Source organism: Cololabis saira, chromosome 22 (assembly GCF_033807715.1).
Source record: "Cololabis saira isolate AMF1-May2022 chromosome 22, fColSai1.1, whole genome shotgun sequence".
Taxonomy (NCBI): Eukaryota; Metazoa; Chordata; class Actinopteri; order Beloniformes; family Belonidae; genus Cololabis; species Cololabis saira.
Genome location: NC_084608.1, coordinates 30,705,369 through 30,723,016, shown reverse-complemented (window position 1 = coordinate 30,723,016; position 17,648 = coordinate 30,705,369). Strand labels below are relative to the sequence as shown.

At 40.8% G+C, this 17,648-nt stretch overlaps 1 protein-coding gene across 1 annotated transcript in view; it reads left to right on the top strand.

The window, feature by feature from the left end:
• Positions 1-17,648, top strand: part of cnksr2a (connector enhancer of kinase suppressor of Ras 2a) — a 119,140-nt gene that overhangs the window by 80,014 nt on the left and 21,478 nt on the right. Inside the window, exons 15-20 of the mRNA XM_061713574.1 lie at positions 927-1,176; positions 1,378-1,677; positions 14,168-14,343; positions 16,235-16,308; positions 16,421-16,492; positions 17,062-17,129. Of these exons, the coding sequence (XP_061569558.1) occupies positions 927-1,176; positions 1,378-1,677; positions 14,168-14,343; positions 16,235-16,308; positions 16,421-16,492; positions 17,062-17,129 (940 nt within the window). The remainder of the gene's footprint in view (positions 1-926; positions 1,177-1,377; positions 1,678-14,167; positions 14,344-16,234; positions 16,309-16,420; positions 16,493-17,061; positions 17,130-17,648) is intronic.

The window sequence follows — 17,648 nt, the reverse complement described above, 5'->3', positions numbered from 1 at the left end:
AAGTTATGTTCAAATAGTAGTTCAGTTATTTCATTAATTTTGTTTCTGAGACTATTTATGTTAATATGAGCAATACTTAAACCATTCTTAACTTTTTTATGTTGTGACGTGATTATATTTGTCATGGGTTGTAGAAAGAGATCTTAGTTAGGAGTGCTAGTGCGAGGGTGGATAATCAACCTGTCGTGTCTGAGATAGGCAATGTCTCCTTTTTCACGTGCGGCCTTCAGTTTTGGCATCAGTTCTTTTCGTTTCAGCCTTACAGCTTCAGTATAGTCCTCATTTATGAAGATCTTGGTGCCTTTCAAGTGTTTGGCTCTTTGTAGAACCGCAGTTTTATCTTTGTAGCGCAGGAACTTAACAACAATAGATCTCGGTCTGTCTCTCATCACATCAGGTTTCCCTGTGCGGTGTGCACGTTCTACCTCAATCTCCCCTTGTAGTTGTAACTTCTGCAATAGCATGTCTTTCACTTTCACCTCTGAGTCTGTCCAGGTTTCCCCTGTGGATTCAGGTATACCATCAATGACAATGTTGTTTCTCCTAGATTGACCCTCCAGGTACTCGTGTTTGTCTAAAATGACCTGAAGGCTCTCACACAACTTCATGACGTCTGCTTGAGTTGTGTTGTGGTGCTCTGACTGTCTAGCTTGGGAGATTTTAAGTTCATCCACATCCTTCTGTGTGTACTGTATGCTTGTCTTCAAATCCTGCACATCTTTAGTTATTGTATCCAATCTAGAGTTAGTTGACTCCATGATTACCTTGACAAGGTTCTTAAAGATGTCTTGCTGCTGTTGTAAAAGAGCAGTGAACATTTCTTTCTGGTGATTTAACAGTTCATTTACCTGAGTGAGAGAAACGTTCTCCTCATCATAGTTTTTTTGTTGCTTTGGACCCATTTTCTTGGCTTGGCCTGATGCCAGGGCCTGGAGCCTGGTGGAGCTGGCTGCTGCTGGTGCTTGGGCCTGGTGGTGGAGGTTGAAGGAGCCTGGGCTCCGGCCTGGTGGTGGAGGTTGAAGGAGCCTGGGCTCGGCCTGGTGGTGGAGGCTGAAGGAGCCTGGGCTCCGGCCTGGTGGTGGAGGTTGAAGGAGCCTGGGCTCGGCCTGGTGGTGGATGGCTTTGGTCCGGGCAGGCGTTTCTGGGGAAAAGAGCTCGGCTGGTTAGACTGCCCAAGTAGGCTAAACAACACACAGCTCCCCACGTTCCAGATGCGCAGCGTTAGCAAGCTAACGGATGAGATGTAGCATCAACAGAGCGAGACGTACCCGCAGCCCCCAATAGAATGGGGGACTGATTGTAGGTTGAGATCGCTCTGGCTCCTTTTCTGGAACGCAGTGTTGTTATTCCCCGATCAGCCGGATGCTCCACGGGCAGGCGTTTCTGCTCTGCTTGGAGTTGATGGTAGCCGCCGCCGCCGCTGCCCGGTGGTGGAAGCCGCCGCCGCCGCTGCTGCGGCTGCTGGCCCGGTAGTGTTAGCCGCCGCCGCCGCCGCTGCTGCTGCCTCGGTGGTGGAAACCGCCGCCGCCGCTGCTGCCCCGGTTGTGTTAGCCGCTGCCTCGGTGGAGAAAGCCGCCGCTGCTGCTGCTGCTGGCCCGGTGGTGGAAACCTTAGCTCTGCTCAGGTGCTCTGCTCAGGTGCTCTGCTCAGGTGCTTCTGCTCAGCTGCTCTGCTCAGGTGCTTCTGCTCAGCTGCTCTGCTCAGGTGCTTCTGCTCAGGTGCTTCTGCTCAGCTGCTCTGCTCTGTGAAGCATTTTGCTTTAACTCCTTTCCTCTCCTCACTCGCCAACTCTTCCTCTACGTAAATATGGGTTACACATGCGCACTACACCGGCATCATCCGAGATCATCTATAAATTTAAATTTTTATTTAAACTAGATATATCTTTATAACCAGCCCATAACATTGATGTAAACACAAAAAAAAGTTTCGCCACTGCAAACCTCCTATCGTCATTCACATACAAATGCTTTACACATACAACCTGTAGCGCACAAAAAGCACATTTAATTAAAAAAAAGTTATTATGGTCTTACCTTTACTTATAAATGAAGTCCATGCGCCGCTCCTTCTGAACAAAAGCAGCGATGACCTGATTGTAGAACGCTTCCTTATCTTCCTACATCTTTAAAAGCCTCTCTGTCTCGATGGAGCAAACATTTTAGCTCCGGCGTTGGTCTTCCCCTAAGTATTACCTCCTGCTTCGATTGAAAATCCAAATTGGAAAATCCCTTCAATTTAGAAATGTAATCCTCCATTCTGAAAGTAAGACCAGGCGAGAAGATAACGGATAACTGTAAACTTCTGCTTGTCACTTATTCTGCAGCAAGAGTCGCGCAAGAAGAATCCCCGAGTTCACCAGCGCCCCCTACCGTGAGGCAGGAGAAGTGCGTGCCTCCCCCGTGCCTATTTTCAGCTGTTTTATGATTGCGCCGGCACAAGAATTTCTATGATTTTATTGTTGTTGCACCAGTTAAGCCTCTTGGCCAGGTCTCCCTCGTAAAAGAGATTCAGTCTCAAGGGATTTTCCTGGTAAAATAAAGGTTAAATAAGAAACACATTACACACATATAGTTGCTGTTCATTACATAAATCAGCTTAACTATGGAAACCTATTTCATATAGCAAACGTGTTTGAAAATTTTAATAATGACATACAAAGAGACAGCGATCTGGTCTCAGTACATGACATGGCAGCACACAAGGGGAGGCTCAGCGCTGCGCTGCCTCACCGCCCGTATCTTCTCAGCATTTGAACGGCAAATGTGAAAATTCGGGATTTTAAGGAAAAAAATTATCTAAAAATGGTGAAGTTAAATGGAAAATTACTTTATAGTACAAATCAATTGATAAATATAAAAAAAAATATATATTTTTTTCATTTTACACTTCTTTCTTTCCATGATGGCAGGGGAGGCACAGCCTCCCCTGCCTCCTCTGACCGCACGTCACTGGTATAGATAATTGATGGATTCTGACTTTTTTCTCAGAATTCTGACTTTTTTCTCAGAATTATTATTATCTTTTTTTTAGTGGCCTAGAATTCTGACTTTTTTCTCAGAATTCTGAGATTTGAAAGATACTGCGTTCGTTTGTCTGGAGAACCAAGAAAGACTAGTGGAATAAAATCACAGGTTAATACAACTTTTAATGATGTCAAGCACAAGGTTTTTCCGGCCGGAGGTACATTTGTCTCCGGCCGGAGGTACACTTCTCTCATGGGTAGGAAAGAAATGCACCCCGTTTTCATGAGTCCAGTCTTTTTTATACTGAAAAGGAGGGTGTTCTTTGCAAATGATTTTCATTGGTTGAGCCTAAGAGACGTGTCACTTCCAGCTCTACATTTCCTTTACTGTCTCCCATCTGAGGTGTCAAACAGACCGCAGACCAGACCCCCCAATGCTAAACATCTGTTTCTGCCCATTGTCCTCTCTCAACAAATTGTATGTGTATTGCTATCAAGGGGAAATCACCTTAAGGTGTCACCTTTCCCCCGTCTCCTCTCCAACAATGTGTATTTGTATTTAACTTCTAATCAAATTTTTGTCTACCCTTGGCTCTTAATCAGAATGAGATTACTTTGAAGAGAGAGCCTAGACAGTTTTGAGCTTCAATAATTTCATGAAATCCTAACAGATTAAAGTCAGAATTCTGAGAAAAATTCTGACTTTTTTCTCAGAATTCTGACTTTTTTCTCAGAATTCTGAGATTAAAGTCAGAATTCTGACTTTTTTCTCAGAATTCTTTTTATTTTTTTTAAGTGGCCCTAATACTCTTCCGTAGGAACAAATATGAGAGTCGCTGCTGCAGAATTTTATTGTTTAAGGAAATCAATTCATCAGAAAAGTTGACACATTTTGAAGCTTTTATTGCGACTGCAAGCAGCTGCTCCAATAATAATTGGAACCATCTACATGTTTAAGTTGTTGAAGGTAAATTTAACTTTACTTGCAATCTTGTGAACAACAGAGAAAAAAAGGAAAAAAATGTCAATCACCACCAAATCATGTCTCAATCACCAACATTTCAACTTACCGTATTTTCTGCATAATAAACTGCATCGTATTATAAGACGCACCTTCAATAAATGGCCTAATTTAGATTTCCTTTCATATATAAGGCCCACGGATTATACGGTAAGATACCGTACTATAGTGGTTGAGCTACCTATCTACCTGATGGAGCTGCGCTACAGGAAATGCTACAAAATGCTACAGGAAATGCAAAAAAAACAAGAATAAAAGCACCGTAAGTCAAACTTTATTAACAAAATAAAAATCAGCTTTCTTAAAACTTCGTTCACTCCCAAAACAAACGCGGAGGGAAACTTTTCCAGTTCATCCCCGAATCCCTCGAAACTTCTTCTTCTGTCGTAATGGAACAGCTGGGCGAGTGTCCCGGCTCCGTCTCGTCAGAGTTGCCATTATTATTATAATTATAATATATTATAAGGCTTTTAGTTTCGTCTTATAGTGCAGAAAATACGGTACCACCCCAGACACGTTGCAGTTCCTCAACTGGCCACCAGGGCTGGCTCCAACAGTGAGTCAGTCTCCACTGACTTCCATACTTAAAATTAAAAAAGATGTATAATTAGGGGTTTGATCTTTTGATTGGTGGCCGGCACAGGTGATGTCTAGACGTGAATCAGCTGACTGGTTGTGGGCTGAGCTTAGTTTACACATAGGGGTCGTTTGTTCGCGGTGATATTTGAGGAGGGACGTCATGCACGTCTGCATATCCTCCAGCAGCAGCGGCTCGGGCTAAAAAAGTTTGGGGGGGGGCGAAGTTTACCCTGGCATACATAGTGGTGTAACGGTACACAGAAGTCACGGTTAGGTACAAGCTTGGTACAATGGGGAAAAAAGAAAGGTAGAAAATAATATTTTAGTCCTTTAATTTTGAAAAAAGTAACCATCCAACAATATTGGTCATAAGTTTTAGTGAAGCAGTTCAGTTCTTCTGCAGTGGAAAAATAAAACTGGACATAAAGTAAGGGTTTAACATTTCAACAAGTCCACTGTTATTTTTCCTGGTTTGAGCTCAGTTTATTTTACACTTTAGAGAGAAGAAAAACATGAACATTTCCGTTGTTCTGTCTGGAATTTATATAATTTGAAAAGATAACGTTCCTTTCTTTCAGATATTTGATCAAGAAATATTTCAAAAGCAAGTGTTATTTAACCTATTTAAAGCGACACTACGTAACTTTTCCACCTTAATATCATATTTCCAGAGTCATTGTGATGGTACATCAACTTCCAACAGGTTTAATGAACCTCTGTCATGATCTGAGGGGTCTGTATCGCTTTCACTGGCACTATGTAACTTTGAGGAGCATGGTAGGAACCCTGCCACACTAAAAAACTACAAATTTTACGACTTTGACTGCTTTAAGCCGGGAATACACTGTGCGATATTTTGAATCGTATGAGACTGCCCCATCTCACACTGCACGACTAGATCGCGGAGTTCAAAAGTTCAGAACCCACGATTTATGTTCTCACACTGTACGAGCCAATGCTCGGATGCAACCCGTCTGCTCACACTATACGTTCATAATCCTCCCGTCGGACCTCTGTGTACTGGAACTCTAGGCTGGTTCTGGGGCAGGGGTGGGCTGTTCCCACCCAAACGTGCGTCCTGGCTGCCCACCTGATCAAAGGTTATGGGGATCCTTTAGTTTTTTATAATTTAAATTTTGTATATATATATATTAAAACAATCCCAAAATATCTGTACCGTTTCTGATTGGGTGGGCACTGCGCATCATTTTTAGACACAACAAAGAACGCAAACCGCAAAAGTTGTGTCTCGGCGGAGGGACCGGCGTCCCAGCAAAGTGAGAAGAGAAAAAAGAGGTTTTCCCAACAGCAGACAGCGCACACACTGAAGGCTGATTTATGGTTCCGCGTTACACCAACGCAGAGCCTACGGCGCAGGGTACGCGGCGACCCGCACCTTACGTGGAAATGCGGTATTTTTTTGCTATTAAAACATGATTTGTAATGTGAATTTGCAACACTTAGGGGTAAATCCACAAAGAACAGATTGCGCCCGCAAATAGCTCTGTGAATTGCGCTGCATTAGCGCCCGCAATTTGCCCTGCTTTAAGGTCCTATTCACAAAAGATTTTGCTCTAATGATATACCGGAGCAAACACGCCCATAAAGTTTTGCGGCTGAGTGCAATTTGCCCTTGTCTGTGAGCGGAGCTGTTTCAAGTGTTCTCCATATTTCTGCACACACATTGGTCCACAATGAAAACTGCAGAAATAAAAAATAAAGCGAGTGAAAATAAAACGCTGTGAGGCGCAAGGGCGCAATTTCCACTGGGAACAGGGGGGACATGCCCCCCCACTTTTCAAACTCATGTTTTAGTCCCCCCCCAGCTTTTTTACAGTTTAAGAACTAACGGTAGGCTCAGCCTGTATTACAAATCATCAGGACACTGCGAAGAGCCCCGCTCCCCCTCCTCCCTCCTCCCTTCGTGCTGCTCAAGGATGATTTATGGTTCCGCGTTAAATCGACGCAGAGCACTGTATGGGCTGGCGCACCGTACAGTGCGCGTCGCCGCGTACCATACGGCGTAGTCTCTGCGTCGATTTAACGCGGACCATTATTTAAGCATAATTAGGCTTAACTAGTGCGTATGTGACAGACGCGCATGGGACGATTGTGAAATACGGAATAAACTGTTTTATATGAATTCTAATTCCCAATTACGTAACAATTCCGTATTTCAAGGGACGGGTGGCAGCCCACCCGTCCAGCGGCTGCATCTCCAGCAGCAGCTGAGAGTCCTGACTGACGCTGAGCTTCACAGGGACACGATCAGCTCTATTTTATTATAAGTCTGATATATGTTGTGATAGGCTATGTGATGACATTATTAAGCTGTTAAACACACACATTCTAGATTTATATGTTTATATGGTGGAATTGTTTGTAATAAAGCAGCCCCTTACTGTACATGGATGAATCCTGAGCTCCTGTTATTTTTATTTTTAAATCCGAGATAAGTCCACAACCCCACTTGATCTGAGTGTGTACAGTCATGTCTGACTATAGATTTCACCCTTAATATCATTCAGTATCACACAGGCTTGAATGACATTGAGAGAGAGAGAAACAGAGACAGACGGGGAATGAGGAGTTTGCGCGCAGTTCAATACACGCTTCTGAAAGACGGTATTTGCTCCACTATTTTTGCGTGTGGCAAATAGCCCTGGCCTTTATGAATTAGGCGCTTTTTGCAATGAGGCTTATTTGCATAGAAAGGGGGCAATTTTGCGCCGAATGTATGAATATTACCTAATTTGCATGCATGCAAATGGCACAGGCGCAGACTGCCACTATTTGCTTGGCAGCGCAGTTTGTGGAGCAATTCCCCCTTTGCGGGTGCTTTGTGAATTAGACGCTCTCTTTTTGTCTCATTTGCACCGGTTTAGCGGCCGCAAAAGCCACGCAATCCTTTTGTGGATTTGGCCCTTAAACTACAAATAATAGTTTTTGACGTGACATCAGAGATTGCGCATGCTCTCTGCAAAAGGATGAGGCAAATCGGGTCGCAGCACTGCTTCAACTGTGCGGTACCTCACGAGAATTTCAAACATGCTGGATTTTCTTGCGACCTCACGATTTGTGATCGGGAGCTCGTCGTGAGGTGTTAATCTCTCGTCGTTACCCCACGTACACTGCACGAGGCACGAGCAACGATTGGGTAGAAATCGGCCCGATCAAAAAAAAGTCGCACGACTGGAAAATCGGCTCAAAACGAGCCGATAATCGCACAGTGTATGCCCGGCTTTACGGCACACATGTCACTTCCCCCTCCTTCCCGATTCGTAGTCGAGACAAAAATGGGCGGGGCTCGGAGCGCAGAGGCTGAGCTCAGCAGAAGCTGGTGTTGAGCTAAACGAGGAGCTGGTATCATGGCCGAAGCAGCGAAAAAACGAAGAAAATAAAAGTTTTAACGGAGCGGAGGAGGCGAAAAAAAGAAAGCGGGAGAGTAACAAGCTAAATGCCCGGTGGAGAATAAACATTGGCCCGGCGTTCACTCGCTACAAGCCCTTGCAGCGCCGTCGTCTTGGACGAGATGGTTGAAGGATGTAAAGACGTTCATCACCTTCAGGTATGCACTTTTGTCAACACCTATGTCAGTGTGTTTTACAAAAACAATTATCCTGAAACTACTACAGCTGGTGTAAGTGTTGCTACTGTATCAAATGTCAATATCTATGTAAACCTTTTGACTCTTCAGGTCTGTATATACAGATACTTATACACTGATGGTAAAAGCAACACATTTGTAGATATAGTGATGTAAAAATGAAATATATAGGCAAAGTATACACTTCCAGATGAAAAAAATACAATATAAACACCATATAACCATATAAAATAAATCTACTTTGTTGGAATTATATTAAAATAATAACAAGAGTAGTAAAAGAAACCTTATGGTGTTTATAATGTGTCGTTTTATCTTGTGAGTGTATAAATATATACATTTCTCTAATTTTTCTATAGCTATACATTACTTGCTTTTACTTTCTGCATAATTACAGTGACTTCAACTAAGAAAAAAATTCAAACTTGTGATCAACAAAATATGTTGAATGATTTATAGGTCAGTAATTATCAGAAAGACATAATGTTTTTGTATCTTTATTCTCACACTCTGCAGGACTACATCAGATCTGGAAAACTTCCAGAATCACATCCTCATGCAGGGAAGGTTCTCCTGCACTCCAGCAGTGAATCACACGCGGACTCTCCCAGCACGAAACATGGATGGACACAAGATGCTACTGCTACTATAGTCATTGTATTTATTTACAGTAACTTCTTACACTGTTTCATAGTTCAGTTTTTATTATCAGTTCATTATTTTTAGTTTATTTTTCTACTACTCTATTTACACTTGTTTACTTTATTCACAGTAATTTATCCTGTCATACAGTTGTTCATTACTGCTACTGTGATACAGATTACTTATTGTTTATAATAATGTATGGGATAACTGCTGTCACTATGCAAATGACAAAGTTCAAGAATGTTCTATTTTCTGAAAGGTGTGTAAATAAAAGTCTGTCTTGTTTTGCACAAATGTCTTTATTTTAAACACATAAAGACAACTGTACAGGAAAAAATGGAACAAAAAAAAAACAATATCAAAATATTTGCAGTAATCCTCATAAAGGTTCCATTCTACAGAAGACGGCGAGCCCTGAAACCAGTGTACTGTCCCATTGGGTCTGGAAAGGTGTCTCTTATTTTCCAAACATCATGCTGCCAGAGCACAAACTGGCGATATGTATATATATGCATATATATATATATGATGCTGCGTGTCGGTTCTGTCTTTGTGGGGGTTCAAACTCTGATGATGCAGAGGTAGAGGTGTTCTCACGAACAGCAGATTCCTGATAAAACAAGAGACAGAATTGTTATGATACAAATGTAAATGTAGAATTCTATGATCAATAAGAATCAAAATTAGAATGTTTTCACATACTGGGGATTCGTCTTGGGTTTTGGTAATTCTAAAATTACTGACAATATCAACAACAGACAGAGAAATAATAGTGATCATAAAAATGTGTAATTCGCAATGAGGAAGCTTTATAAAATAATAATACAATTGAATAGAATTACAGCACTAGAGGAAATAATGCAATGCGAAGAAAATGTATAGAACATTTCTAGTATTTTTCCTGAGAACTGTAAAATTGTGCAGGGCTGATCTGCAAAATATAAGGAATGGGCATTCAGTTATTCACAGGTTATAAAGTATTTTTTTATTTTGTCAGTAAGTATGTTGGACTACTAATTTATGACGAAGTCCCTCTAAAAAACGTGACAGGAAAAAGGTGCAGAGCGTATGAGTTTGTAGGGCGCATTATCTCGCTGAAACAACGTAATAAAACCAATTTGAAATTAGTGTTTTTCAACATCGTCATATTATATTGTTTAGCCAAAAATAGATACATTACCTCTTCATTATCCATCCTGCAAACGACCGCTGAAAACAGGAAAGTCATTTTGAAAGTCCGTCCCGTCTTCTCTCATCAAAACAAATGCAGCGGCGGGGACGGGGGTGTTCCGGCAGTACGCGCTGGTGCTCATGGGAAATGGAGTGTTCTTTCTGGTAAAGCACTACCGATTTTTGTCCAAAGGAGGCGCCAAACTCAACAAAGCTGAAAGTTCCGTTGTGCTGCTTTAAAACAAACATAAAATTCTGGTTTGTGTAGTTCAGTTTGATTTTCTGAAAAAGACGGGGAATGAATTATCCAATCACATTAGATAAAAAAAAACAACATACGAGTACGTCATGATACTGATCGCTGATTCGCTGCTGATAACTGAGTTTCTGGGACGAGCATGACTGCGTCCCTTTACCAATCTGATTTAAACCAATTAAAAGAGATATATACATACTGATACTCCAAAAAAACTCTACCAGGTGTCCTCTTCTTGGCTTCAGCTTTTTGGGATTGCTATGCCAATATTCTTGCTCCGCTGAGCTTTATTCACCACGTTTACACAAATATTGCGGTATAAAGATGCACTCATCTGAGTCATTCAATCTCCACTCTACATTTCTGCTTCCACATGAACCCTCAGAGGTGCAGTATTCCCCCCGGATTGTGTGTTTCACTAAACACAACAGCTCTCTGAAATGTGAAGACGGTCCCTTCCCTCCGTCTCGGTCCCCTCAGCCCTCGGTCAGGAACAAGTCCCTGATGTTTCTGGTCACTGACTGCTTTATGCAGTCGCCACTGAATAAAACATAGCACTGACAAACACCAATAAAACCTGGTTGTTCCCGCGGTGACACGTTTCTCTGTCGCTGCTGGAGTTTTTTATGCTACTGCAGCTGGAGGAGGGGGCGCTTCAGCGGCTTTACTAGACATTAAAACGTTATAAACAGTCCCCGGCCTGGGTAAAGTGTCAGGAAGGGCATTCGCCCAATCAGAGGAGGAGATGGGGATCTGTTGTGACAACCTCTCAAAAAGGAAAAGCCTGAATAGGTTGCAAGTATTATATTCATTTAGTTGTTTCTTGACATTTGTTGGATAATTTATTGATGTTCCTGCAGAGGCAGGAAAACAATGAAATGATGATATGACTGGAGCTCAAAGTGGATCTGTTAATGATCCAGTTATTCCGTTTTGTAATCAGTTCATGCTCATGCAGCTTGTGCAGAAGGATTGTTTCGATTCACCGTTTTTGTGCAATCAGAACTTTTATTCTAAGATCTGTTAAAGGTTTACATTCATTTTTCTTCTTCAAAATGGGCTGAGATGAACTTTTTTCTTCGTATTATCCTTCCACCAGGCTCTAACGAGGCTCAACTTAGAGCCAACCATCTTACTTCCACATTGACACTCATGCGGAACGAGGTTCCGTTCCTCGACTGGCCACTAGAGGCTGGCGCTAAAGCGAATCAATCTCCATTAACTCCCATGTTAAAATGTCCAACTTTAGCCTCCTGAGACCCGGGCTTTTGTTTGATGTGCATTTTTTATGTCTCCTTACTATTTGGGATAGGTAGGACCTATTTTTTGTTGAAATTACATTTTTGCTTTCTACAGTATGTGCTGTTGAACTATGTCAAATCCAATGGCCTCACATGAGGACAATGGGTTTATTTTTTCTCTATTTCCCTTTCTTGGTCCTGCCCTGCGTCTGTGCACATCCTGGTCAGGTTCTAATAATACAAATATGATACATTTTATTTGCAATGTACTCAGCATTTTGAATGAAATAAAGTGCTACAGAGTAAAAACATGGGTATTAGGTTATATCTCTATATCATTTATATTTATATATCATTTTCAATTGTTTATTTCCTATTACAAGGAAATAAAAACTTGCTCCACTGGCAGATTATTCTACTTATTTCTAGTGAAAATGTGCTTTAAAAAAAATGGAAATCTAAAAACAAGTATTTTAAGTGTAATGAGACTTATTTTGACTAGAAATTTGACATTTGGGCAAGAAATAAAGACAAATGTTCTTGGAAAGAATTTACGTGTTTGCAGTGAAGATAGACCTGATGTCCTCAAACGAGAACTTCATGTTTACAGACGTTGTAGCTTGCTAATATTACTCAAATATATCAAAAAAGCATGCCATGTGAAGCTGCAGACATTATTGTGCATAAATATACTAGTTTCATTCATAAAATAGGTTAGGACTTTTACTTTGTCCATATTACCGTCGGGAGCTGCCATAAAAGACTTTCACAGTGATCCCAGCCATCTTGTTTTTTCCCAAATTAGTGTAATTTCATTATGAGACCACTAAATGGTGCAGGCGGGGGTCCCGGATGAGGACAATGGGTCAATGTTCGTACAAATGAAGTATCATGGCGCAGAACAGCAGAAATGTAATGTCCTCATATGAGGACGCAGGGTCTCAGGAGGTTAAAGCAGAAATAAACATATTTATGGTCTCAAACTAACTTTTTGGTCTCGATTGTTTGACTTCACACCCATGACAACTCTGACGGGGATTAATTCTTTTGTACCGTGCCAGGAAAGTTTATGTGAAGCAATAGATTTATTTATAATACGGTTTATTGACAGTCGGCTCAGGAAAAACAGGAAAACGGGCTTCAAAACCCGTCCTTCAGAAACCGATTCATCCAGTGACTGAATGCTTCATCCATTGGTGTATACGGTACCGTCTATGGGCTCGACATGTGTGGATGGGTCTTGTTCTTCCCCCTCTATAGCCCTTTATTCACTCGCCATCTGCACCATTCGTCAATGGCTTTGTTTCTTAACAGCAATTAAACCGATGTTTCTAAATGAGTGCGATAACCCCTGACACTATTGTTACCCCCCCATTACTAACTTTGCAAATGTAATAAAAAATTCTTCACTGAAAAAGTTTGCTTTTAACACGAAATTGATGACTGTATTAGTTTAAAGCCTGAAGCTGCTGCACAAGAAAAATAACCATTTGAGGAGACTTTTGTGCAGTTCCAGGCGATATACAGCGCTCTTTTTCAGGATAAGTAGACGATAAATCATCCCTTGACTTAAAACCTTTTCACGTCGGAAGCCGGAGCTTCAGCTATTGAGCATCTGGGTCTGTAGAGGAGGGTTTTCTTTTCAAGATGCACGACCGCAGAGGTAAATGATATCGAATCATCCTCGCTAAAGGACTTTTAACACAGCGCAAAGTTTCTTTGAGGTTCTCAACCGGGAGCCAAGTTCCTTCCAGTAATCTTTGATGAGGAGTCTGCTGTGAAAAATGTTCGAGCATTTTTAGGCCAGAAAGAAAAGTCAATTTATATTAAACGCCACCTATTTTTGCTGCACTGCAGCAGCGCTGTCAAAAGCTCAGGTACAGCCACTGCCCCAGTGAGCCCTGCAAGAAGTATTAGTGTGACCCAGTAACCTGCTAAGGACACTGGAGTCAAGCTGTCTTCATTATAAAAAAAGCAAAGTGTATTCTCTGTGGTAGGAATGGGAGATATTTTACCGTTCACGATATACCGTCAAAAAAATTCCCCATGGTAAGAATTTGTCATCTTGTGGTAAAAACGATAAATTCCCGTTGATGATGTTTTTGTGTAACAAACATGGCGGAAGGCGGATCTGAGAGCGAGGAGCTTTGTTGTTAAACGAGGCTCCAGCTCTGTTATCTGGAACGGGTTTGGATTTAAGAAGAGAGACGAGGAGAAAACATCTATTATGTTCAGAGTCTGCAAAAACAGAAGGAAATGGTTGTTACATTTTGAAATAACGTTTGACTATTAGGAAAAAAAATTGCAATAGTATCTATTTTGTGGCATGTTCCAACCACAGGTTAATTTGCACATTTTATTTATATTAGAAGAGGTCATCACTGATTGGATTTTATTTTCAGTGAACTTTTATTTATTTGACCTGTTTCTTTATTTATCAAGTTGTATTTTTTTCTACTTTGTGATTTTATAAGCTAAGAAAACTTGTTTTGGGGGCTCCAAAGACTGAATGTGGTGATAGATTTATAGTTAAAAAGGTGGAGTTGAATTGGTATTTTTTTACCATAAACCGGGATAAATGCCAGAAATGATGATACAAATGTGATACATTTTTTAGTCCATACCGCCCATCCCTACTCTGTGGACATGAACACACCCTCAAATTTCCTCCATCTACTTCCAGGACGGAGTTTGGCCTCCCTGAGTCGGAGGCGTGTTTCCTGCAAGGCGCTGGGAAGAGGAGACTGCGAGGGCTGGCTGTGGAGGAAGAGGGACGCCAAAGGCTACTTCTCCCAGAAGTGGAAGAAGTACTGGTTTGTTCTGAAGGACAACTGCCTGTACTGGTACATTAATGAGGAGGTACGTGCCAAGCCTCCCTTTTTCCCTCTTCCTGACAGTTTAGTTACACATTTAAGGACATAAATAAAATCAAATTTTTCAAAACTGTGTTTGTTATGATGGAAATATTGCTGTCATTTGACAGAAAAAAGATTTGTTAGCTGAAATCCTACAAATATGATCAACATGAGACAAACATTCATAGCACTGAGGATAAATAACATTTAATCCCTGACCGTAGCAAATTCTTATTCTAATCACAGCGACTACTACGTTCTTTCCACATTTATAGCCAAAGTAACTGACTCCTTTAATAGCATCATCTGTTTCAATAATGTTCAGTCTTTGTTTTACAGTTGAATTCATGCTAAATAAAATTTTAGTATTACACATTGGTGCATATTAGTGAACAATAACGTGCTAAAGAAAAATTATGTCCCTAACACAGCAGCATCACATCATATATAACATATACAGTATATGTATATTTTGTTGGTAATGCTTTAAATATTCTGGTAAATTCAACTTTAGGGGGGTAGAATTTAACATGTAACCATTAGTGTCCATTAAGTGTATAATAGACCAAATGTTCTTCTCCATCCAGTCAAGTCAATTACTTTCAGACCCCCATCTCTAATCACAAATCACAAATCATTTAAGCATTTGGAGCAGAGACTTTTTATTACAAGTACATTTGATGGAGTGACAGAATACATGAAAAAAATACATGAAATACAGAATACATGAAAAGAAAACACCAATATAGAGTTCAATCGCTAAAATCGTTGTGTATATTTTATTAGAGAAAAAAGCAAGTAGCATCTGTAGTTTATGTCTTTCTTCTTTTCATTCTTTTGATGGCCGTTCGCTGGTCGGCAGCGCTATTTTCAGTCAAAGGATCTTGTATGTTCAGATTTACCCTAAACTGCTAGTGGAAACTATTGTTGGGAACACAGATTTTATATTTTCATTAAGTTGAGAATATCTTACTTATTGGAGGATTAGAAAATAGATTTAAGCAGCATTCTATTATTTTTATTAAAACATGTATCAACTGGTGTTTACAAAAGTTGAAATTTAAATGAAAAGCAATTTTTATGTTTCGTGTTTCTTTACCTTACTATACCAAAAATGAACCAAACCATGACCTCAAAACCAACGTACGTACCGAACTGTGATTTTTGTGTTCCGTTACTCCCTTAATAAATAAATATTTATATATATATATATATATATAATATATAAAATAATTCGTAGGAGAAGTATATGGCAGAACTGAACCATAAATTTAAATCATTATTTTAAATTAGATTAATTTGGGCCTACTTGTAAAGACCACCGTAACCCACTGTTTTATATGAACTCTATTAGTGAGATTAAAACGTCCAAGAGTTCTCGTAGACACCGAGAGTCAGGGCTAGTTGAGCGATATGTCACAACAAAGAGAAGTGATTCAGAAAGTCAAGGAGCTGTTGCTGCTCGCTCTGCTGCCGCCGCTCGTCCTCCTCAGCCTCGGCGCCCAGAAATATGACAGTTAAAAAAACTCAGAGGCATAATTTATTGATGCTGACATGATCCTCCTGTTCCTGCCAACGTTCTGTGCGACAGAATAAATCAATATTATGATCACAAGTCATTTAGATGGAAGGGATCAAATTAATCTTATTTAATAGTCTTGGGGGTTTTTTCCAGTTAATTTAGCAGTCTGAACTTTTATGAGGTTCTTGTTTTTTTGCTTCTTTCGTATTGATTTTTGATTTTATTAATGTCTGTGACAGAAGAGCAGACATAATTGTAGGATGAAGGCAGAGAATAGAAATAAACGTGAATTATCCTTTGTTACTTTCCTACTCCCTATTCCCGGTCCTGTGTGTTGCTCATCTTGAAATCTTCCCTCCCTTTGCCTGTCCAGGATGAGAAAGCGGAGGGTTTTGTCAGTCTTCCAGAGTTTAAGATCGACCGGGCCAGTGAATGTCGAAAGAAATAGTAAGTGCCTGAAGAAAAGAGTGATCTTTTCCTTATTTATGTGTTACTCCCCTCATATACTTGTAAATGCATGAAGGTGAGCCTGCGAAAATAACTCTCTGTGTCTCTCTAGTGCTTTCAAAGCGTGCCACCCCAAGGTCAAGAGCTTCTACTTTGCGGCAGATGGAGTGGATGACATGAACAGGTGAAGCAGCAAGTGCTGAACGCACATAAAGGTTATGCAGAGGGACGAGTCCCTGCTGGCCGGAGAAGTGCATCCTCGCTCCACGAAGCAGCAAATGTTTGTTTTCATCCAGGATAAGGAAAAAGCAAAACAAGAAAAATCCAACAACTGGGCTCATAATTGAAGCAATGATGTCAAAATAAGAGATGTTATAGATTTAAATGAATTCTTTATAAAAGAGAGACTCCTATATTAATAATAATAATAATAATAATACATTATTATCGTGATTTCAGCCCACCAGCTTTTTCCTCATAATTTCCATTATAAATACAGTTGTTTTATGTTTTTTTATTATGTTTTTTTAACAAAGAATCATATTTGGGAATAACACATCTCCCTGTAAAGCTTATTCTTAACCATGCTACTTACATTTTTTTTTATTTAAAGGGTTCAATTTGACCATCATTTCAGATAATTGATATGAATAGAGTGAAAATTAGGAGATGGATTTTGAAATGATTGTTTGTCAACGTAAGCAGAGCCACAAACAAGCTCTTACACGCCCGGCGTTTCCTTCGTTCCGGCAGGTGGCTCAGCCGTCTCAACATGGCAGCCGTGGGCTACGCAGAGCGGGAGAGGATGCGCCAAGAGCAGGGTGAGGTCCAGTCAGACATTCACATCTGCTGCACGACGGCGTCGTCAACCATGAAAAACTGTAAAACGCTGTTATTCCTGTCGAACTTCCCTCATTCCTTTATTTTACAGGATACAAGTTTCCATTTAGCTCAGACTAATGCACACGAGTCGGATGGATGGATGGATTGATGGATGGATGATGGATGGATGATGGATGGAAGATGGGTGGATGGATGGATGGATGGGTGGATGGATGATGGATGGATGATGGATGGATGGATGGATGGATGGATGGATGATGGATGGATGGATGATGGATGATGGATGGATGGATGGATGATGGATGGATGGAGGGATGATGGATGGAGGGATGGATGGATGGATGGTGGATGGATGATGGATGGATGGATGGATGATGGATGGATGGATGGATGGATGATGGATGGATGGATGGATGGATGATGGATGGATGGATGGATGGATGATGGATGGATGGATGGATGGAGGGATGATGGATGGAGGGATGGATGGATGGAGG